The sequence below is a fragment of the Phoxinus phoxinus genome (assembly GCF_949152265.1).
Source record: "Phoxinus phoxinus genome assembly, chromosome: 22".
NCBI classification, from domain to species: Eukaryota; Metazoa; Chordata; class Actinopteri; order Cypriniformes; family Leuciscidae; genus Phoxinus; species Phoxinus phoxinus.
The window spans coordinates 3,867,107-3,890,136 of NC_136897.1; the positions used below are offsets into that span (position 1 = coordinate 3,867,107).

Below are 23,030 nucleotides of genomic sequence, written 5' to 3' on the forward strand. Positions count from 1 at the left end.
AGGTACTGACTTCAACGAGGGGGGTAATAATTTGGCAGGGGGTCGAAATTCGGCACAACACCGGCACTAAGTTTGTAATATCATTGCGCTGCTGGTACGGCATCAGTTCCTTGATTATTACGCAGGAATGAGAGTATAGTTCCTAGTCACATTGGCCTAGAAAATCGTTAGAGATGCTAACGGTCTAATCAGATTCAATGATCTATGCTAAGCTATGCTAAAAGTGCTGCCGCCAGACCCGGAGATCGGCAGAATGGATTAGAAAACGGTAAAACTCAACAGTTTAACTCTTGGGGACTTGAAAATGAGCCTATTTTTTAAAAAAGTGGAGTGTTCCTTTTAAGTTGTGCAATCATAAACGCTTCTGTGATGATAAATGCTGCTTGTTTCAGCTGTGGACCTGCTGGAGAAGATGCTGGTTCTGGACACGGATAAACGGATCACTGCGTCAGATTCTCTCGCGCACCCGTACTTCTCCCAGTATCACGACCCAGACGACGAGCCCGAGGCAGACCCGTACGACCAGAGCTTCGAGAGTCGCGATCTGGAGATCGCAGAGTGGAAACGTAAGCCTGCGCATTAGGACATTTTAGTGAATGACCTCTCCGTGATGTAGCGCTTACTCTTGTTGCTAGTGCTTTCAACAGTGCGTGTCTTTGCCCACAGGGCTCACGTACGAGGCGGTGGTGAGCTTCGAGCCTCCGATATTCGACGGAGACGAGATGGAGTCGTGAGGAGAATCACGAAGGACCTTCAAGCGTACAGGAAAATGACATTCAAGTGCCTGCCGTCATCAAGTGCTGGCTTCCCCGTGTTCTTATCCATGCCTTCATACACGCTCGGTCAAAATAACAGGGACAAAAACATGCAAACTTTCCAAAAGGACACAGAGAATGTAATGTTTTGTGCCCTTTGCCCCAGTAAAATTAACTGCTTTTTTTTTTTTAATTAGAGACAAATCTGCATTCATATCAGCATTTTAAACTCTTAAACATTTTAAACATCTCTGGGGAAGTGAAACGTTTACCTCCGAACTCCGCTTGCAGCCTATACAATAAATAAAGGCCAGAAAAACTCTGTACTGTCAGAATACTAAGTTTTCGATATGTAAATAAAACGGCACAGCTGTATATACATGGAAATAATGTGCACCAACAGTTTTATTAGTATTTGCAGCGAAGCACACATCACAGACTGTGACCTACGTTATAAATAGCAAGTGAACGAACTAAAGAGTGAATCCGAACACGTAAAGAGATTGTAATTACTATTTAGTGCTGTGTGTAGAATGTAAACAGACGCAGTGTTCTTCTGCCAACAGATGACGGGAACAGTCATGAAATATCAACACATGCAGACATGCTTGTTCTGAAACATGTAGATATTGGTGCTCAGTGCGAAAATTCTCACGATTTTTTACATTAAAATGGGCAAATCTCATGAATCCTCTTTTAGAATATACAAACCCAAAATCAGAAGAAAAAAGTTCAATATAAGAAGAAAACGGCTATTTTGAGAACCAATAATTATATTATTAATATATATTAATGATTCATTAATTTTACCTCAGGACAGGGTCTCATTACCGTAATGCAACAAAATCATTGCTGTAAAATTAGATTTATTATTTCAATGGTACATTATTTTGTCTATCATGATAATGTTTGTTGTAATGTTTTTATTTAATACAGATTAAAAAAATTTACATAAAAAAAAATCCTCTAATGCTGTGTTGCGGTAATGAGACTCTGCATTGAGAATTATGGATTTTTTTTTTTAATCATGAAAGTCATGTCAAAATGCAAAAGGTTTTTAAGATATGCTTCCTTTTTATACATATATAAAATGTATTATATTTTTTGTGTTAAATGTGATTTGGACATGTTTTTGACTGGTTTTGTGCGATCCATCCTTTTTATCTGCCTGCTTTTTTCCCAGAGTTAACTCCATGTTAAAAGGCAGCTGATCCTCTAGCTAGACTAGAGCGTAGTTTCTTCATTTATTATTTATGTAAATTAAGAGAAATGGGTGTGAAAAGGGGATTAGGTTTTTAAGAATAGTAAGTGTATGTCAACAGAACAACTCTATGAGCGAGAGGCGGTTGCATTATGGCCCACAGTAAAATGATTCCCGTTTATTATTGTTTGCCCTGGGAAAGACACACAGCCTGGAAGTTCATGTTTGCAAAAATGAAAGAACCTGAGCCAATACTCTGCTATTCCACGCCCAGACTAGAAGACCTTCATCACGAATGTGTTTTCTCAAGCGCAGCCGGCATCTAACTTATTGTGTCAGTTGTTTAAGATTATTTTCAAGGTGTTTTCTTTTTCACTGTATATTACACATTTTATTCAGCAATATTTTCTGTGTTGAGCATGTATCGTTATATGTGAGGGGTGTGTATTTATGCGCATTTTACAGTTTTCTGAGGAGTGGAGAATCACTAAACGTGTCAATCATTGGTGCAAAATATTTCAGTTTGTCGCATGGAACCATTTTACATAGAAAAGAGAGAATTGTGTCACTTTTCTGTACATTTAACCAGTTTTTCTTTAGTCACCCATAAGTTATGTGGTCTGTGAACAACCACTGCTATACAGAAATAAAGGCAATTATTTTTCACAACACTCAGTCTTTGGTATTTCTTTTGCATAACGGGTTTATATTTTAAAACAATATTTAAATACTACATTTTAAAGAGGAATAAAAGTAGAGTTGCATCAGTACAAACTATTCTTTGAAAAGACTGCCACCAAGTGGTAATTTCTTAGTACAAGGTGTGGAACACTGTTACATAAAAATATGTATTGAAGATTACCACACAAACCATTGCAATTATAAGACATTTTTAACCTCTCGTGACACCAAAGGCAAATAAGGTGATGAGAGTATTGTGTAAAATGTATGCAGAAAACAATATGTGTTTAAAGTCTTTGAACATTTTCTCGCTATTCTAGCCCTGAGAAAAAAATATAATAAAATACAATTAACTGAACATATGTGTGACAACGTGCCCCAATAGCACAACAGCATAGATCTGGGGCAAGTTGTCACAATAGGAAACTGCACTGATGCTGATTTGAGAAGTTCTTTTTTCTGAATTATGCAATACTTATACATCTACCACAACATATCTGTTTTTATATCTGTTCAACATATCTATCTAATAGCTTTTCTGCTGATTTAATACATATTTTATATCGTTGGCTGAATGTATAGCCTATAGTGTGGTTTAAATGGTCCCTTGTTTACCCAACAGCTCCTAACTCGACTTTTTGACTCCAGACCCTGCGGCATCTTCTCTATGCGGGCGACTCGTGTCGTGTGTACATGTGGGTGTGTGATACTGTACTTCTGTTGTTTGGTCCAGTTGTTGTTTGGCAAGTTTTGTGCGCATGCGCGGACCGTTACATGTGAGTGAATCTGAGCTCTTAGCCGCCGGTGCAGCATGGAAAGGAAAGGTGAGCATCAAAACGACTTAATTACTGTCCTCCAAAATATTTAGTATCAACAGCACACATGTACATAGAAATAAACATCGCACACAGCCCGAATCACATCCGTGTTGTGAACAGGCGCGCTATGAGAGGTGCTAGTGTGTTTGACAGAGACAAAGCCCATGTGTGTTTAGCTGCTGCTAATATAACAACAGTAACGTTAACCGTTACTCCAGCTTTAACGTACATGAACATCTGATCATATTACACGGAATATCAGGAATATATGGACGTTTGTTGCTTATTTATGGATATCTGTTGCGTGTTTCTGATTGTAACGTTAGGTGCTGTTTTGTTATATTATTGTAAGTTAGCCTCGTTCGTGTGAGCTTCTGCTAGCTGAACTTTCTCTTGTTTTGGCTCGTTTGAAAATATATATATATGTTTATTGTAAATATGTTTATTTTAATGAAAGTAAATCAGTGCTGTGGTTATTGAAAACTCTCGGTTTGATGTTGTTTGTGTCGTCAAAATGCTAACAGCACAAACTGATAAAGCCGCCAAAACTTACAAATGAATCAATTAAAATATTTTACTGATCGTGGTTACCGCCAAATGATTGACTACTGTCAAGCTGTAATCGAATATGGGAACAATATAATAAGCTTTTCAAATATTTTTTCGTCGTTTTGTTTCATATATATTGTAGATGACAGTTTGGGTTCAAATGAAGTCACCACTGTATTATCTGTAACGTTAGTAACTTAGTGTGTCATCTTGAAAACTAGGTAACGTTACGTTAACACCTTTTTATTTTTTTAATGGTCCACTTTTTACTTAATACTACTATAAGTAACTTTGCAAGTAAATGTCAGCTTATTCTACTAACCCCGACCCTAAACTACCAGTGTAGTAATAATTGAAGTAAGTTAGTTGCAAATTAATGAGTTAGTTGACATGTAACGTTATTAGTAAAGTTACTCATAGTTAGTTGAATGTAACCGAAAACTATGATTAGGCTAGTATGTTTTGGTAATGGTTTTGTGGCGACATACAAATAATAACCTAATACTGGTCTCATCATAACATGAACGATATTAATTTCTGCTGTAACACACATATAAGACTATCATGCTTACTTGCAGGTTATTATTTGCATGCTCAAATAAATTCTTCTGTTCTCTGACAGTACTTGCACTTCAGGCGAGGAAGAAAAGGACCAAAACCAAGAAACCCTGCAAAAAGTGAGTAAATCGAGTTTGTACTGGGTATTTTGCTCAATATAAAGTCATGAAAAGACTCGAAGGAGATCGGAACATGATTCAAAAACAGCAGTGGGTAGAAACAGTGGTGGAAGGTTATAATAATTTTAATGAATTTACATTTATTAAGAGGTTCAAAATGTTCACTCCAAGTCAGCTAAAAAAAAAAGGAAAAGCTCAATGCATCAAGATCATAAAGAGACAAAGGCTGTTCGGTTTCAAGTCAGTGGAGAAGATGCTCCTGTGTGTGGAATAAACTGCTTTTGAGTTGTTTCAATATCTTCAAAATCGGGCCCACCCCAGTTTCTGAAACAACAACTCTATATGCCATTTAAGGGTTAACAGGTACATTTTTTGATAAATTAAAAGTATCATAATTATTTTAGATGAGTGATTCTTAAATCAAAAGAATCAGTCTTTTAATTTATGCTGTTTTTTTTTTTTTAATGCAAAATAATTCGATGCTAAGCGCATTGAATGTAGTTTGACTTTGGCGTGATGGATCACTGTAACTTGATTATAAAATGATTCTCGATGCATCTTTTGCTCCAATTCTTTTATTAATAAGAGTTACTGTAATAATAATTCTAATATAGTTTTTTGTTATTTTATCTTTGTTATTAAAAGTAACAGATGCAAATAACAAACAGTAAAACAAATACAATATTAAAAAGAAACGAGCAGTAAGAATTCAGAAATTGAATAATTGTAACGTCCCTAATGCTATTAAATATATCTGTCTAGGGGTAAATGGGAGTATAACATTAACAGAAGAGCGTGTATCTCAAAATGAGGGTAGGGCAATACAATAAATGGATATAGGTGGAACTGCATGCAAAAAGTTGAAAAGAAATTAATATTTACAAAGGAACAAATAATAATATAATAATACAATAACAAGGTGGGAAGGCGAGCATGAGAGTTGCCAAATAAAATAAATAAATCAAACAAAACACAGCTAACTAGGTTATATCAGCTAAAATAACTATCAAAAAGAAAATGTAGAAAAGTCTTCAGTATAAAATAGGGATGGGCAACGATTAATCGCATCCAAAATAAAAGTTTACACAGTACACATACATATATTATTTAAACACAAACTTTTATTTTGGATGCGATTAATCGTTGCCCATCCCTAGTATAAAAACGGCTTAACTAAACTATGCTGACTAACCAGCAAAACACTCTTTCCTAAAACTAGTGTGTCTAATACAACCAGAATTCCTATGTGGTGCACAATGTATGTGGTATGACTTCCTTACTGTTCCCTCTTTCCCAACCACACACACACACACACACAACCTGACGACTTGAGAAGACAGAACAGAACAAATGCAACTATTCCCTTCAAACCACAATACTACCGAAGAACGTTTCAGTCAAATATCAAACACACACAGTATACAAGGACTCTAATGACAGTAATAACAACAAAACAGTGCTAATAGGGAGTGTGCAAACAAGCAACAACAGACTGAGCAACAGGTATATAAACAGGGTTGTGTGAGGTGATTGGCAGCGTGAACCAGATATGTAACATGTAAAAAATAATCACTGCATAGTCAGTGTATTAATTACAGAAAATGTTTTATTATTAAAGCTACAAAAGTTATTCAGTCAAGAAGAGTGATTGATCCCCTCTTTTCTTTTGTTGTTTGATTAACAGTAATGACACAGACCTTATGCACGGGTCTAATATAATGTTACACATCAGATTTTTTACCCAAATGTTTACATTCACTTAAGACAAAACGACTGTTTATGTGAATACTCGCCAAGACAGATATTTTTAAATAACCAGTTTGAGCCATAAACTGTAAAAAAAAATCTAGATGTAGTGTCCCTGGCCATCTTGGCAGCGTGTCACTCCTGGTCGGATAACCGAAAATGGGCAAAGAGGGGGACGTGGGTTGAGCTGAGACTATATGTGTCGTGATGCTGTATTATTCTGCTGGTTAAAAATGTATTTTCCAGTAACTTACAATATTGATCTGAGCGTGTGATGGTGATTCATGCGCATACATGTCAGTCAGTGCCGCATCGCACGTCAAGATCGTAGAGAGCTTTATTAACTCCATTTTAAAATGGCCTCTTAAATGCGTCAAACCATAGATTTTACGTAAGAAGTTCAAGTAAATGCACTAGAAATCCGCGCTCATTCAGGATGTGTATTAGGGCTGCACGATATTGGAAAAAAATTACATTGCGATATTTTTTCCCCAACGATATATATTGCGATATTGAGAGCCATAACGTTAACTCTAACGTTAGACGGCTAAAGACAATAATTACCATTCCATGATATTAATAATTTCACTAATAAGCAAGCAAGTGACAAAAAGGTCACTTAATTTTTTATTCCAAAATTAGGACATTTCTGTAAACACAAAAGCAGAACACATTTTTAAATAAAACAGCAGCTTTACACCAACCCCCTGATTGGTTTACAACAATATAACTTAAAATAAATATATTTTTTATAAATTTTGGTTCACAATCTTTTAAGTCAACTTTTCTTAGCCAAAGTGCCAAAGTAAAACAGTGTTGGTGTTGGTCATCATAATCATATGAAATAAACAAAATGATATAAAACTTTAATATATCTTGTATTAAATCTTCTAAACAGATTAGAGAACATGTTTCTGTAAACAGAAAAGCCGAACACATTTAAACAGCAGCTTTACTCGGTCAGCGCCGCCGCTCCCACCACGCGCATCAAGAGCTGAGGGGGCACCAAAAAAATAGCCTAATGAAAAATCAATAATTCTAATGCCGATATTATTATAGATACAGACATCCCAAGTTCCGGGAGTCTCCCGCATATTGATACTGCTCACTGGTGGCCGCGAATTAGTTACAATTTCCGGAATCTAGAGCGAGCGCGCCCGCGAGACAGACTGTGCTCCAAACCGCGCAGCGCGTGCACGGCAGAGAGGGAGAGAGAGCAAGAGACCGCGGCGCGCGTGCCTCATTAAGCGCGTAATATGGTAATATCTCCCGCTGGTGCTACCCTTCACATCGCATGTTCCGGCGATGTGACTATCGCTCACTCGCACATCGCGATGTCGACGTTAAAATCGAATATCGTTCAGCCCTAATGTGTATGTATTGCATGGATGGAGAGAAAGCACTGACACTTGCAGGATTTCATCTGGCGGTACTTTTTATTGGTGTATCTGTTCCGTGAGAGCAACGGTACCGCAGAACGAGTGTAGCCTCTATATCTAGGTAGGTATAATGCGTGTATTAAATTGTATGAATTAATCCCGAAAAAAGCACAAACACGGCAGTTCAGAGGCTGGAATTAGCTGAGGTGACAGCAGACAAACGGCTAGTAGTGACAGCAGCGGCAATCCACCTGTCACTCAAGTGGCCACGCCCTTAATTATGCACAACTTTAAGGCTTAATATAATTTAAACAGATGAGTTAGAAAAAAAAATCCCCCTCACAGTTGTCATGAAGGGCAAAATTAGCTATATAGACCAAAACCAATTTTTGTACCAGGCTGTACACATATTTTTGTCTGCTGTAAAGCTGGGTGTTTTAACATGGGGGATGTACTGTATGGAATTGAGTCCCTTTTGGAGCCTGCCTCTAGCGGCCAGTCGGTGAATTGCAGTTTAAGTCAGATTGGATGTGGGGGTGAATTGTTGGTAAACATGGTCATATACTATTTAGGGCATTTTCACACCTGTAGATTGTTTGCTTTGTTCCAAAGCAGTAGAGCTGCATGATTCTGGATAAATTGAGAATCACGTATTTGTTGTTTATTTGTGTGTAAAATAGAGATTGCGATTCTCCCACGACTCCGAAGAAACAGATTCTGAAGTTGTCTTCAGACAACAGCTCCGTGGGCTTATTGTGGGTGTCCATGTAGCTGTAGTTCCATATCTTTATAATTTTGAGAAAGAATCAAGGTTTTGTCTTTATTTTATGTGTTTTGGACAGGTGTTCTGAAATATGTTTGTACAACCAAATTTCAATCAGGCGTTTCCCGTTGTCTTTGCTCCAGGTTAACCCACGATTCATTTTGAGAGGCGTCAGCAGAAAAACACTGCTGCTTTTCATACAACGTACAGAATGACTCATCATACATTGTGATACAGCCTGTTACGTTGGGTCAGATTGCTTTCTCACAGTTTTTTTTAGTGCGGATCCCAGCACGATTGCTGCTGTATTCATAAAATACCTGAAAGAACCAAATGAAGGCAGAAAACGCACCAGGTTCCAAAAGCAACGCTCCAAACAAGTCTGGTCTGAAAACGCCCTTAGTCTCTCCTTTGTGTTCAACTTCAACCTGGAGTCAGTGTTTATTTGTGTATCTCTGCTCGTTGATTCTATTGTAAGTATTACAAGAATGTGATGGGGTCTTGTATGAGCCATGGTCTTGTGGCTACATCCTATGCTCCAGTTGGTGCTCATATGGGTGACCAGTTTTGAGTCTGGCCTTCTACAAATGTTGATCCCATTCTCTCTACTAGGGGTGGAACGGTACTTGTATTCGTATTGAACCAAAACGGTATGGGCGCCACGGTTCGGTGCATGAATTTACACGGAGAATACACGGTATAAAAATAAATAAAACTTGCGTGCAAATTAATTAATGTAATGCGGAACTACTGTTAGATATGCGGGTTCTTTAGGGACACCTAATCTGTAGCCCCGCCTTAGCTCTGAAGCTCTGTGGCTATAATGAACAGGCTGCGATGTCAACATTGCAATGCTGGAATATGTTGTGCGTGTGTGCGGACGCGATCGAACAGTGGAAACATAAAAACATACTCCGTCATTTTGTTCATACAGGACATCATTCAAACTGGAAAGTGTTTACTTACATTTGTGTACACTCGCAATAAAACACAACATTGTGCTTTTGTCAAACTGTAACCTACATCTGTCACCCAACCAAAAACACACACACACACACACACACACACACACACACACACACACACACACACACACACACAGTTTAAAAGCAAATAATATTTATCCAACCTCATTTAAAAACGATCTGTGAGTGCCATTTTTTGGACATTCATCATATTGCATTGGTTTTCATTTCTTGTCCTCAAACAGAGCACTAATCTGTTTATTTTTAAGAACTACATTGATTAAAAAAGAAAATCAAATGTGTTCTCAATGGTAGTATTATTTTATACAGAAATAAATTATTTCTAATTCAGATGAGAATAAATTATTTTAAATTAATTAAGATGAATTAAAATTTTAAGGAAAACTATTGATCTGAAATATAGCAAATTAATTTAGAAAAATCATTCATTTCAGGTACAATTACCAAACAAATCTCAAGGTCTTTTTTTCTTTTTATTAATTTAATTAATAAACTAATTATATAAAACTATTGTCAGTGCACTACAAATAAACTGGTTATATGCCTTTACTTTATTAATAAAACGACTTAATTAAAAAATACAAGACATTTATTTTCCTTTGGTTGTAGGAAAATCTGTTCCTCTGCAGGAAACAGAGGTGACAGGAAACATTTTTTTCCTGTCACCTCTTCACTAGCCGCGTTTCCACTGTCGGGCCAGTGCGAGCCAGGGCTTTAAACAGGCTGTGCCGGGCTAATAGCCTCGGCCAGTAGCGCCGGGCCCAAAATCTGCTGCGTTTCCACTGTCGGGCCAGAAGCTCCACTGCGCTTCACTAAAACACGCCTCTCTAGAACAACGTCACACTAACCCATCTTTTCACCAACAAATGGAAGTTTTATCAGAAAACTAATCAGAAAGAAATCACTGGAAACAGCGTGATCGCAAAACAAACACTGTTTGCTGGCATTTTTGTTGTTTACTTGAATATTTAAAACCCAAGCATCGATGTTTTACCACAGGGTTACAATAAAAAGTGATACATTGATCATAATTAATTAATTTGTTGAAATTGCACATTAGTCACACAGAAATAAATTAGGCTACCGTGTTAGGTCTATTTCACAAAAGAAAAGGGGAGGGGACACACTTACTTATTCAGTCGAGGCAGTTTCTGATTATTTGGTAGTTACAGGACATATTTAGACTACATCACATTTAGAAAGAATGATCATTTCTACAAATATGCCACAAAAAATACGGCCTGAGGAGCTTTAGCACTCTCTCGACTCCCAGTAGGCTACAGATATTTTCAGTCAGAGAAACAGAGGAAGCTCCCGAAAAAAAAGTTGCTTTATTTCATGATAGTCCGGTATAAAGAGACCAGAGACTGCCAGTAGGCTACTGACAGATCAAATAAAAACATGATAGCCATTATGATTGTCTGATTTCTTCAAGCGTTCATATTTAGGCTACTATGTTTACTATGGTATCGCGTAGCCTATAAATATTTCTACCTTATACGGTGATCACCACATCGGATCACAAACAGAAGGCAATCAAACATGAAAGTGAGTTTTGAGGTAATTTATTTTAAAAGTCTTTAATGCTGACAGAATCATCCGGCGCTGCCGTCTCCCGGCTCAGGTAAACTCCGCCTCTGGCACGCTACTGTCTGTCTCTTAAAACAAGTAAAATAATACAAATAATACTAAAACGCTTAAGAATCAGAGAACCAAATGTAATGGAGATCAGTAACAAAAATACTATTCTAAAATTCTGAGGCCAAATGATGATCATGCAAACTGAAGAAATTGTGTGTGTGTGTGTTCCTCTGTTAAATACTGGACGACCGCTTGCCTGCCCTGAAGAGAGCTGTTACATAACAGTGCTTTGTGACAGCCATCAAGCCTGATGCGTTTTATTCTCTCACACACACACTTGCATCTACTGAATGCTCAGGTGAAGCACGAGCAGAAGGGAACATGCCCTCTGGGGTCTGCTTGTGTCCTTGAAATACGACATGTCAGATGGACAGAACCTTCGGCCGGCCCTTCTGCAGGAGAGAGGCGTAGTAGTATATGACTTTTCTTCATGAGCCTCTACTAAATCTGTCATCGACGTCCCCTCTCCTCCTGCGCTGCGTTTATGCCACACCGTGTTTGGCGAGAGTGAGTTTTCACTCACTTATCACCCTCCTCCTCTGCTCCCGTTTCTCTTGCCCTCCCTCTTGTGCTGCCTTGTTTCCAGTCGGATCGGTAGTGTTGAGGCGGCCAGTGAGCGGAGAGCAGGCAGGCACACTCCGGGAGATAGAAAGTCACATCTGTGGTTTAACTCTGGCTCACACAGCACCGTCCTGCCCCGCACTGTCCTCCCCTGCCATGTGGCTCCTGGATTGGATCTTTTCGCTCAACACAGCTGTGGTGAAACTAGCCAGCGGTCTGAGGTGCAAGTGAGTGCAAGTGTGTGTGTGTGTGGACAGCAAAGAGTGTAAGCTGAGGTGGCACTGCTGACTTATTGATGTTGGATTCATTTTTAATCAGACAGCTGATGTGCTCAGGCAAGGCACGGGTTGGATTAGTCTTTAGTGACATGTTTGCACCGAGGAAGTGGGACGGGTTTGCAGGATTTTGATATGACTGTTACATCCTCCTTGTTGATGTGACAGATGTATGCGTGCATGCAACTTCGCTGACCACCTCTTTCTGTCATGCATCCTGCCAAAGTGGGATTCAACTCTTGTATTTTGCACCCTTGTGTTCCCTTGAAGTTGTCTCTCCAGGTGTATACACCCTGTCTGTCACTGTGCGCAAGTTGTGGTGCAGTGCTGGAAAACTTAAAGGGCTGGTATCACAGTTCTGTCTGCAGTCAACTGCACTGGGATTTGCTTAGCAGTGTGGATGCTCATTATGTAAGCTGTATCCTCCACAACTGCAGCACCGGGGGTCTGGAAGACTGCAGATGACAGAGAACGTGGCTCTCAGCGTGGACTGCTTGAAACCAAATCAGGTCACAGTTTTGGGGAGCTGAGTGCCATGCAGATGCTGCACTGGCCTCTTTAGCAGCAGGGCGGTTCCTGTCTTGGGTTACTTGACCGATCAATTCTATATAGTCTTGAGATTGTCAAATCTGTATTTGAAGATGCCAGGGTACTTAGTGGGCCTTTCTTATCACTATTACTATTGCTTAGGGTCAGGGATTTGGACCCGCTAACCTTAAGTATTAAACCAAGGTGTGTAAATTGGCACATTTGTACAACATAAATCATACCTTACGTAGTAGTAGTGTTGTCACGATACTAGAATTTCTAACTTCGATACGATACCTTGAAAAATATCGATATTCGATACCATTTTCGATACCACAGAGAAAAAAACTGCCACAATATTAAGGGGGTATTTTTTTTATTTAAAGCTAAATATAACAAGTCTAGAACATGACAATGAGGTATATTTTACATGAACAAAAATGTCCTGAGTTCTATCTGTTAATATTTTTTAATTGGACCAGGGCTAACATGATCCGTTGTATTTGTATAACCTATTGTTATCAAATATTTAAATATAGCCTACTGTAACAAAAAAGCACTTAAAAGTATCAAATTGGAGGATAGAGTGTCAGTAATGTATAATAATAAGATTAAACATTCAATTTTCAGTTAAAGGCATTTCATTATTGAATTCAGAGATGCCATTGTCTAGCTGTTTAGTTTAATTAATATCTGTGTAATCAAATTGATGATAATCGCTAATGAAGGCAAATTGCAGAATTAAATAATAATTTTCTGAATAAAGTTAAATAGGCACAAGTTAATTTACATTTGACCACAGTTAAAATATTTACTTGTCTAAGATTCCTGTCAGATTATGTTAACTTTAAGAATTACGGTGAAAAAACGAGACAACACAGACTCATATCAACAACAATACTAGGCCATCTTGGTTAATGTTTCAGAAAAGTTAAAATGAGAAGAGTTACAGTGTTTCCTTTAGGATTTTTTTAGCAGTGGGGAAAGGTCCAAACAACAAACACCCCTGATGCTGAGCGTAGCCTATGCTTGCTAAATGGTACCCCTGGAGCCTGTTCCTTAAGTCTGTTTTCACCTATAAAATAATTTGAAAAAGTGATGTGAGGGATTATTGATTGTCAAACAATCTTTTGGGTGACCGCAGCCCGCTCGCAGTGTGAAGCGCGTGTCTGTGCTATTCTCTGACATACCCGCTCGCAGTGTGAAGCGCGTGTCTGCGCTATTCTCCGACTCCGACATGCCCGCTCGCAGTGTGTCTTTACGCGTGTCCGCGCTATTCTCCGACATGCCCGCTCGCGGTGTTCTTTATCAATGAACCAAAGCCGGTCGCGGGGGCGCCGCCCTCGCCATCTTTCCATTCACTTCACGTTTGCTATTTAACCAGAGCGAATGAGACGAGTGCGTCACGTGTGGTGTTTGTCAACGCGCCTTTGGAGAGAAGTGAAAGTGACCGCTCGGCTAGTATCGATACTTCGGGAAATTAGTATTGGTACCGTTCAGATATTTCAGTATCGATATTTATCGAAATATCGATATTTTTGACAACACTACGTAGTAGTGCAGCTTGTTGAGCAGAGGTGTGCTAGTATTTTTCTATGCAATCAACAGTAAACGGGTGAAAATTTAAGGGAGGACCAGAACATCTTAGAAAAATCAGTGTTGTGCTCTTGCAGGGCCACTTTCCTGCAGTGTTTAGCTTCAGACCCCGTTTACACGTACATGGTTATTTTGAAAAACGGAGACATTTCCCTTCGTTTGTGCCCTTCGTTTATACGCAAAAAACTTGCATGTAAACTGAGAAAAACTGAGTTTTAGGCAGCCGACATCACAGTGTCTGACTATTTTCGTGATTCTGATTGGCTAACGTGGGCTTGAGCTTCTCGTTACACTGCCACCTAAAGGTTTGGCATGCTCTTGACGGCATATACACGGGTTCGTGTAAACGACCACTTTTCTGAAAACTGACAGGTGTGCACAATGTTATTTTTGAAAACAGAGAGGGGTGAAATGTACGTTTATGAAAATAGCCGGCCATGTATAAACGTAGCCTCTGATAAGTCCAATAGACCTGCCTGGAACATTCAATTGATCCTGAAGCACTTGATTAACTGGTTCATGTGTGTCTAATTAGGTTTGGAGCTACACTCTGCAGGTTAGTGACCCTCCAGGAACAGAATTGAACCCGGTCATAGACTTGAAGGGATAGTTAAAAAATTTAAATTCATCAAAATGTCATAATTTACCAACCCTCTAGGGACACACTGAAGCTCGAGTCGCCATTAGATAATTTTTTATTTTATTCTCCAGACTTTTCACATGGAATGTAAATGACAAAATTCTATATAATATACATTTCAAACATTATTAAAGACAAGTAAATTCTTCAATAAAATAAGAATAAATAATCAAAACTACAAGCAATGGCACAAACAAACACAGAAGAACAAAGATACGAATGAAATAAAGTGCTTAACAGTTAGATACAGACTAGGTAGAGACATTAAATAAAGTAATCAAATCTAAAATAACACTGCATAGTCTTCACATATAATTTAAATATAGATGAATCCTTATTAAAGTTACAAAAGTTATTCAGTCAAGAGCTGTGATTCTTTTGTCGTTTGATTAACAGTAAAAACACTGCAGCAGGAATATTAGGCTGTTGTCACTTTAAGATAATGCACAGATCCGATATACTGATACTGTTATACATGCATTTTCTTTCACAAATGCGTTGTCTTTCTCAACTGTTTATGTTAATTTAAGACTAGGGATGCTAACGTTGTCCCGGTAGCCGGTACGGTAGCCGGAGCCATTAGTCTGATTGTTTGTTGAGAAAAAGATTAAATGTAGTAGTTGCAATAAACTTGTTAAGAATCCGTACAACTGCAGCAGCGGAGGACTATTATTCTGCTGTGCGGAACTGAGGAAGAACTGATGAAGGAACAGTCTGATCTTCGACTGACAAATCAGAGGAAAGGGGCGTGTCAGTCCCACCTATGTGTAGAAATCGAATATTCCTGCGGTTTAAAAAAACAATCTACCTGAGAACGAAAAACGAAAAATCAAGCTGAGTACTTTTTTTTTTTTTTTTTCAAAAAGTAAAAAACGAAAAAGGAACTTTTCTCGTTTTTCTACTTTATATATTAAATAAAAAAACGAATGAACACGGACTTGGTCTCCTCCACCACCATCAATGGTGATTGATCACCAATCAACCATTGGTTGATTATATCAGGCTACAAGCTAACAGTTTTCAGCTCAAAACTCACTTTCAGGCATCAGCAAGTGTTTGAAACAACATCCTTGCAATCCGAAGGGGATTCTGATCACTGTATGGGGAAGAAATATACTTATATGCGATGCTAAAGGCTACTTATGCTAACCATTGCGATAATAAATACATAGGCCTACTGTATATATTTTTATGGAAAATACCAGAGACTGCTTAAAGAACATGGAAAAAATGTTTTGGTTTCATGTTTTTTCTGTCCCTCCCTGTGCCTTTGCCGATACCGGACTATTGCATCCGCATGTCATAAAAAAACTGGTTAACCTGTATAACTCATAACTCATAACTGTTTTCTTCGCGTGAGCTTCCTCTGTTGCTCTGGCTGAAAGAGACACTTAATATTCAACAATATTATTGATCTGCCTGCATTGACACCATTTTATGAGAACTGAGTGAACTGAGCTGGAAGATGACATTGTTTTCTCAAGAGCGACTATATATATATTATATATAATATAAATGAACTCAATTAATAACTTTTTTTACAACAAAAATGAACCATCACTGAACTTAAGTCGGACAATGACGCATTTTCTTATGTTCAGCAGAAACAAACTTGGTTGCATTATTTTTGTGTTATCATTGTAAAGCTGCTTTGAAACAACCTGTAGTGTAAAAAGTGCTGTATAATCAAGTGACTTGACTTGACAGGAGAGATCGCTCAAACCTCCTCAGATCGCATAACTCCGTGGAGAATTTATAAATACTCACTGTTTCTAAAGAAACGTGATATAAATGTATATGATATTTTTGCAATATTTTTCTAAATGTTTAAGCCTTTGGACTTAAAAGCCTTAATGGAGTTTATTTTGTGCGTTCTTGTGATCACAAATAACTGGAAGCAGGTGCAACTGAATAGGTATGTGATCTCTTTTTATGTGAAAGGGAAAATGTGAAATGCCAGTTTGATTGAGCATGATTGATGTGCACTCCTAACACAAATTAACATATTACTGTCACTGTAACACTTTTTTTGTAAAATGTGCATGCTCAATTTGCGATCTAGCTAGTTTTCAGTCAGCTGGTGAAATGGAGTCATGTGACGTCGTTCTAAGGAGGCGTGTTAAGGGCGGTTTTAGGCCAGCGATGCGAGACTACTGGCCCAACAGTGGAAACGCAACTTGATTTTGGCCTCGGTGCTTGAGGTCAGAGGCCATTGGCCATTTTCAGTCGCTTTGCCTGAAATGTGGTCGCATATGTGAGTGATTTTCTTGCATTGTAGAGGGTTGTTTACTCATCCTTATGTCCTTATACACGGATACACACAGGAGCATTTGAAAGCAGGCGTCTATCAGCGGATCCCTCCCTAATATATCCGCTGATCGACGCCTGATTTCAAACACTCCCGTGTGTATCCGAGTAAGTGCTCTGTGAAGAGTGCCAAAGATGTCTATTAAAACGTGTTTGTCCCATCAATGGTATAAAAGCCAAAAGTGTGTCCAGACTTTGAACTTAAACATGGCTGGGCCATCTATTATTTTACTCACACTGCCTGTCCGCCATCCCGTTAAAAACCTCTTTTTCTTAGGCTAGTTAACTTATGTTCATGTTTCCCTCATTCATGTGTTGCTCGAGGAGCGATGAAGCAGGGAAATCTATAGAGCGCGTTATTTTATTAATTAAAATATCGATAGTTGGCGCCAGCGTATTGATTCTCGTATCGCACAGAGAAGGACAACGATATATCGCCCTATCGATATTTTGTCCTACTCCTGCTACAGCTTAGCATCATGTCTGTAACTTTAGCATGGGAAACATGCACAACGAGCAGAGTTTTCAGTTGGGGTTGGGTTATCTGGCACAAAACCATAGAAATGGAAATCAAGTGTCCGTCTGTGTGTAGTGTCGCTGTTGCAGCTGTTTAGGAAACAGTGTTAGAGTTATGAAATGCATGCGCTAATGTAAAACACACACACACACACTGAATCAGCAGAGACTGATGTGCTGTCATCATGTCCTATGATAACCTCTCTCTCTCTCTCTGGTTAGTACAGACTGCATAACACGGCAGGTTTAATCTAGCATGCCCAATGATGATCAGTTAACTGCAACTCTCAGACCGCAAGCTAATTCCATCAGTTTTAATATGACACCCTCTCATTATCTAATAAAGCTTGACTGAAAAAATAAATGCTTGGTTACTTGTTTAGCATACCGCAGAGTGGCATATGGAGTACACACAGAATGCAGTTTTGCACTGTAGTAGTATAGTGTTATACTGCATTATAAGAGATTATTTCTCTCATGTATTACCAAAGATAATGTTGAGAGCACTTAGGGCTCACAGAGATTTAAATACATGGTCAGTGGCAGACTTGAGTATAACTGGCATTCATTGGTTAATTAACTGTAAATGCTGAGCTACCTGTTCTGTAGTGGAACATAATAAAGCATGTGGTTGGGACTCATAATGTAGCTTAATGAAAATCATTTGGAAAGCCGCAACCACGTGTTTAAAATTGTTGGCCTGGTCAAGCGCTGCAAACGTGTTTTAGTGCTGTCGTTGTTTGCAAACCAAAAATAGAGGATTATAGATAAAGATTTTGTGCTCTGATGAGAATAAATCCTTTCAAAGTACACTCCGTTTGGTAGTGTGTGAAGCACAGGTGATCGACAAATCAATCAAATATTCGATTAATTTATAACGCTGTTTTTCTGTCCAAGTTTTTGTTACTTTTTCTAAACAAGCTTGTGTTTAGGCAATATACTTAACAAGTTGACATTATATCTTGAGGTTTTCTTTCAGTTGAAAACATTAAAGTCCGCGTGAACCGGAAGTTGCAAACGACTTTTCTCAAGTGTTATGACGCATTTCCGAGTGAAAGGGAATATTGAACACAGGGCCGGGTTTTACTTCAGCGCTCCTCCTCTCCATCTCTCGCCCACAGCAGAGTAACGGTTTGAGGGGAGTGGTTAAGCGTTTAACCAACCCAAGTCGTCAAGCCTACGTCATCAGAAAAAGACTCATTTAAAGGTAGGGTAGGTCAGAATTGTCTAAAAAAAACTTTTATTCAAATTTGTTTAAACTGTCTTTATATACCAATGCATAATTAAAATGTAAGTACTCTGATAAAAAGAGTATAAAAATCGAGTGACTCTAGACCGTTTAATCTTCAATAAACACAGCTCATTAATTCCATTCACTCCCACCTAAAAACGGGTGCGCGACTGCGCGCACGTGGGCAGAGCCAGTAATAACGGCGGTAGTCATGGCGACGGAGAGTGACAGTCGCACAAGCCAATCCTGTGATTCGTCCCGAATGGAAATAATGAGCTGTGTTTAATGAAGATTAAACGGTCTAGAGTCACTCGATTTTTATACTCTTTTTATCAGAGTACTTACATTTTAATTATGCATTGATATATATAGAAAGTTTAATCAAATTTGGTAAAAAGTTTTTATATAAATCCTACCTACCCTACCTTTAAGACCCGGAAGTAACTTTTCAGACTTTGATTAAAGATAACTTCGGCAAACAATTTTTTTCTGTGTATTAACTTGCACGGATTAATTGTTCACCACAAGACTAGTAATATCCGCTAACAAAGTAAATAGGGTCAATTTTGATTTCATGCCGACTTTAAACAAATGTCTATAAAGAAAAAAGCTGTTCTTGCCTGTAGTCGTGAATGATTGACAGCTGTCTTTCCTCAGTGGACTGGTCAATCACAGTGGTTCTGTGTTTGGATTTCATGTGATTTCTCATTGTGGTGGTGAAATGATTATAACAATGTTTGCACACGACATGTTGATTCATTTGCTCAAAAGTAATTCTTTTTTGTAAGATCATTTAGTAAGATAATCCAAGTATTTCTAAACTTCACTGCGCCTAGAGGCAGACAACGACATTCTCTTATCAAATACAATCACCTTTTTAACAAGCTCCACAGCGCCACCCAATACATTTAGTTATAACTGTGAATTTTATTTTGCGTGCTTATGATTTATCATGGATTTACTACATTTACGGCTATCAAAGCAATATGTAGCGATATTTGAATAGTATTTATACAACTATTTGTGCACACTTCTTCTTTGCCCAGTGTCTGCGCACCTCTCTCCAGAAGTTATGAGTGTATAAAATGTCTTTGTACTTGTTTTAACTAGAGTTGTGGTTATCTCTGACTAGGCTTGCTGTGATAGTAGGTGTCACAGGGTGTTCAGCTGCACATCGGCTACATCATTTGGCCCCAGAAAAATGTGTTATTTATATATAAAATAGTTCTATTTATATATAATATAAATCATATAAAAATATATATGCAGTATATAAATGCAAATATTTCACAAATATATACATGCATGTGTGTGTATTTATATATACAAAATAATTATACACAATACACACACATATATTATGTAAACACACATTTTTATTTGGGATTTGATTAATCATTTACAGCCCTATGCTAAAGCACTGTTTATTTCATTTGAATCTAATTTCTGTTGTATTTTTCTATGCTTGTAATTTATTTATTATTTTCTATGCATATTCGCTCCCCTACATTTTGTACAATAATAATCAATTTCTGTCACAGTTTCTTCAAGTTAAACCGAACCTTTATTTTGACAAGTTGATGAGTTTCTGTGTGTATGACGAGTTTTTTTCTCAAATGAATAGAGCCCAAATACCATAGACAGTATATAAGATGGACACAGCGACCCCATAGACTTCAACGGAGAAAAGTGAAGCCCATTTGAAGCACTCACTTCCTGATCGCCAGGCGAACTGCGCAGACTCAAACTGAGCTTGAACACGTGAGCAACGTGTCTGACAGCTGTCAGTCTTCTAGTAGCTGTGCGGAGAGAAATCTGAATCATTCCCTTCCGAATCTCGCAGAGACGGAGAGCGTGAGTATTAGCTGTCCATGAGCTAGCAGCGGGAGCAACTTCATCACTCTCTATGGGCTTCTCCCTTCACTTTATCGGACTTAATGCCTCCACGTTCCCCCGATTGCCCGTGAGCTTCTCCGCCGGTCTATACGGTAATTTCTCTACAGTGCGACAGAGAGTCGCGTGAGTTATGACGCAATCGTTAGCCTATTTTTACAAAAACGGTTTCTACGGGGCCATAACGTAAGGTACAAGGTAATGGAGCCTTTTATACATTGTCGAGTTTCTTTAGAAATAAATAATGGACAAATGGAGTCTTTAAACGCCTCAGATGTAAAGTTATTCGCTGTCAAAGTGACGCAAAAATGAATGGGAGTCAATGGAATGCTAACAGCAGGTGAAGTTCTGCTACAATGGCGGCGCCCGCGGAGGCTTCAGTTTCCGGCGGATGGATTACCCCCTTGCCAAATACAGGCAAATCTTTGAGGAGAGCCTCTTTAATAGGACATTGAACTATTAGCCTGACTACGTCAGACTTCCTACTTCCGCTAATTTCATTTCGCTCCTGTAGTTAGTCTGAGATAGCGGCCTATCTTTCAGTTTTCCACCGGCCTTCGGACGGCCGGGCCAATCAACGAACAGAGGGCGGGCTGAGAGCCGTGACGTAGATGCTAAGCGCCGAGTTTTACTTTGTAGGTCAGAGAAATCGAAAACCGAAACGAGACACGGGATGCAATTCGCTCTGTATGGTGAACCAGTGGCGCCGCTCCCACCACGCGCTGTGCGTAGGGCACCAAGAGCTGAGGGGGCACCAAAAAAATAGCGTTCCGGGAGTCTCCCGCATATTGATAGCGGCTCACCGACGCCCGCGAATTAGTTAATATCTCCGGAATCTAGAGCGAGCGCGCCCGCGAGACAGAGACTGTGCTCCAAACCGCGTAGCGCGTGCACGGCAGAGAGAGCAAGAGACCGCGCGCGTGCCTCATGAAGCTTCTCGGGGTAGAGGGCATCATAAAGGAATTATGCTTAGGGCACCGAAATGGCTAGCAGCGGCACTGGCTGTGTTTAAAATATCTAATCCTAAATTTGAGAGTTGGCTACAAATATTTTCTTGTTTCACTCAGTCAAAAATAAGTTTAGAGGCCGTGATTGTACCGTGGATGCGTAGATTAACTTCGCATAATCTGCAAAAGTCGTTTACAGCCATGTTCACTTCGGTATTTCGCTCGCATCATCATGTGTTTATAGCAGGTTTACAGTGGAAGTTCGATCATAGATTTGAGTTCGATGCATGATGTCTGTGGTTCGATGCGGCTGTACAGGCGCATAACATACGTCCTAACTAAACTTATCTGATTGGCTTACGGGTAACCAATGAATTTAAACTTCAGACAAGCGCCCCCTAGCGAGAGAGAAAACACTTCTCTATTATGCCATTCCAGACTCTGTCTACGAAGCAAAGTGAAGTAGCAGAGTCTGGTATTACCAGGCTATTGAACTATAGCACTTGACAGAAAACTCTGAAGTTCCTTTATAAACCATGAAGGGAAAAATAAAATAAATGTTTTGGCAGTTTTTGTTCATAGCTAGTGCAGGAATGAATTTTTATTTTTTTTATTTTTTTTCCTGGTGTTTTTTTTTTATTATTATTATTATTTTTATAACAACAACATTTCAGTCTTTTCAGTTCACATTCGTTATAATAGTAACAATACAATACGTTAACAGTTGAAAAAACAAACAAACAACAACAACAAAAGCAAAAAAAACAATCAAGTTACCTATAAAGAAAAATAAACTTGTGACAGATTTGTATCCCATGACAAAAATAGTTCTAGTGACATATTATCCATTAAAAATGCCTAGATGAATGTTCATTACTGATATGCATTTCTTGTTTGTAATTAATTTAAGAGACTTAAAATAAAAATCCACCTCTATCAAAAACAACTTAAATGATGAAGAATTCTGGAATTTACATTTATGGATATGAAACTTGCCTAACAAAATGTAAAGGTTGTAGTGCAGGAATGAATGGAGACAGGAAATGATAGGGGAATGAGGTCAAAATGTCGCCCCCACCATTGGCTCAGCCTCAGTTTGACCGTACATGCTACTAGCAAAAATGTTTTTGATACATAAATGTGTTGATTGTGCAATCGAGAGGGTAAATTATTTATTTCGCAAATTGTGTAATTTATTCAGGGCTGTAAAAGGAACGAAAATGTCAAGAATCCAAAGCAGTGAAGTGCAGACTTGAAGTACCAACACACACAAACCCTTATATAAATGTATCAACACCATAAAAGGCTCGTTAATTGCATAATGAAAAATTATGCAATGC

At 38.6% G+C, this 23,030-nt stretch overlaps 2 protein-coding genes across 3 annotated transcripts in view; both read left to right on the plus strand.

Moving 5' to 3' along the window:
* Positions 1–2,627, plus strand: part of mapk14b (mitogen-activated protein kinase 14b) — a 40,383-nt gene extending 37,756 nt beyond the window's left edge. For both annotated transcript variants that reach the window (XM_079597709.1, XM_079597710.1), the window contains exons 11-12: positions 393–566; positions 667–2,627. In XM_079597709.1, the coding sequence (XP_079453835.1) occupies positions 393–566; positions 667–734 (242 nt within the window). In that variant the 3' untranslated portion in view covers positions 735–2,627. The remainder of the gene's footprint in view (positions 1–392; positions 567–666) is intronic.
* Positions 2,628–3,000: 373 nt separating this feature from the next.
* The window catches only part of srpk1b (SRSF protein kinase 1b), a 55,799-nt gene continuing 35,769 nt past the window's right edge, over positions 3,001–23,030 (plus strand). The window contains exons 1-3 of the mRNA XM_079597702.1: positions 3,001–3,086; positions 3,286–3,461; positions 4,627–4,681. Of these exons, the coding sequence (XP_079453828.1) occupies positions 3,449–3,461; positions 4,627–4,681 (68 nt within the window). The 5' untranslated portion in view covers positions 3,001–3,086; positions 3,286–3,448. The remainder of the gene's footprint in view (positions 3,087–3,285; positions 3,462–4,626; positions 4,682–23,030) is intronic.